The following is a 1,285-nucleotide window of genomic DNA, read 5'->3' on the forward strand; positions in this document are numbered from 1 at the left end:
GACAGTAAAATCCTGTACATTACAATGAAAAATAATTAACTTCTGACCCCTCTTCATTGTTCCTTGAAATTCAACTTGATATTGAACTTTAACACTTGACAATATCAACTTCCAACTTCCCAAGCAAGCTCTACAAAAAAAATGTCTCAAAACCTTCTCACGGCTGCCACTACCATGAACAATCACGAAGAAGAGCTTGAAGTTCCAGGCTTTTCATGGATTATAGAATCGGAATTGGCTGGTATGAAATTTCCATCCCTTCCCGAACATTACAAAAATTTAAATCATCATCACATTGGTTTGGTGATTTGTGTGAATGAGAGGGTAGCTTCCTTTGTTGAACAATTACCTCATTCAGAATATTTTAATTTAATTTCTAAAAAATTACAAAAAATAGAAAATTGTGAAGAATTTACTTATAATGTTGGAAAATTGAATATTGCTCATTTTCCTATTAATGATTATGGAGTTCCTAATATGGAATTAATGAATGAAATGATAAAATTGGTAGAATATGTGAGAAAGGTGGATTCGAACAGGGGAATTGTTGTGCATTGCATGGCTGGACTTTCTAGGACTGGAATGATTCTGGCATGTTTGTTGGTGAGAGTATGGAAAATGACATTTGAGGAGTCAATCAAGTTGGTCAATCAGAAGAGAGGAAGAAATGGTAGAGGAGTAATGACTAGCAAGCAAGAAGCATTTGTGGAAGATTTTTCAAAGACTATTCCTAATATTCAATAAGATTACTATTTTTAAATACTATTTCGAATCTTACTAATTAAGAGCTAAAAATTTACTTCTTGAATGCGTCGACCGGGAATTGAAATTTCCTTTTTTGGAATTCATTTAACTTTTAATTTTATGATGAAATTATGAATGTTTTATTTTAATATTATTCATGATGTGAAACATCATGTTGAATTCTGTTCATAATATTTAATTCATGATGTGAAACATCATGTTGAATTATTAACAAATGTTGTTCTTCAATTTTTAATTGAATGTTGTTCTTTCATTGAATGTTGGAAATATTGGAAAGTTGGAAATAAAAGTTGGAAGTTAGGTAACGGGTTATGGAATTACCTAATGTGGAAATTGAATTCAATTTTGAAATTGAATTAATACAATGTTTTTTAAATTATTATTATTTAAATGTATTTCACACATTAATTTTGATAATGTAATATTAAAGATATTGATAATTGGGTATAGGGAAACGGAATTTCCTAATTGGGAGTCATCACACAATAAATTAAATTTATTATTTATTCATTGATGATGT

General features: G+C 29.3%; 1 protein-coding gene across 1 annotated transcript; it reads left to right on the plus strand.

Moving 5' to 3' along the window:
• Positions 1-141: 141 nt before the first annotated feature.
• Positions 142-744, plus strand: NAEGRDRAFT_62225 (uncharacterized protein; the record flags this gene model as incomplete). Its single annotated transcript, XM_002682192.1, has 1 exon — positions 142-744. The coding sequence occupies one exon, from the start codon at positions 142-144 to the stop codon at positions 742-744; it is 603 nt and encodes a 200-aa protein (XP_002682238.1).
• Positions 745-1,285: the final 541 nt, after the last annotated feature.

The sequence above is a fragment of the Naegleria gruberi genome, assembly GCF_000004985.1.
Source record: "Naegleria gruberi genomic scaffold NAEGRscaffold_3, whole genome shotgun sequence".
Taxonomy (NCBI): Eukaryota; Heterolobosea; class Eutetramitea; order Acrasida; family Naegleriidae; genus Naegleria; species Naegleria gruberi.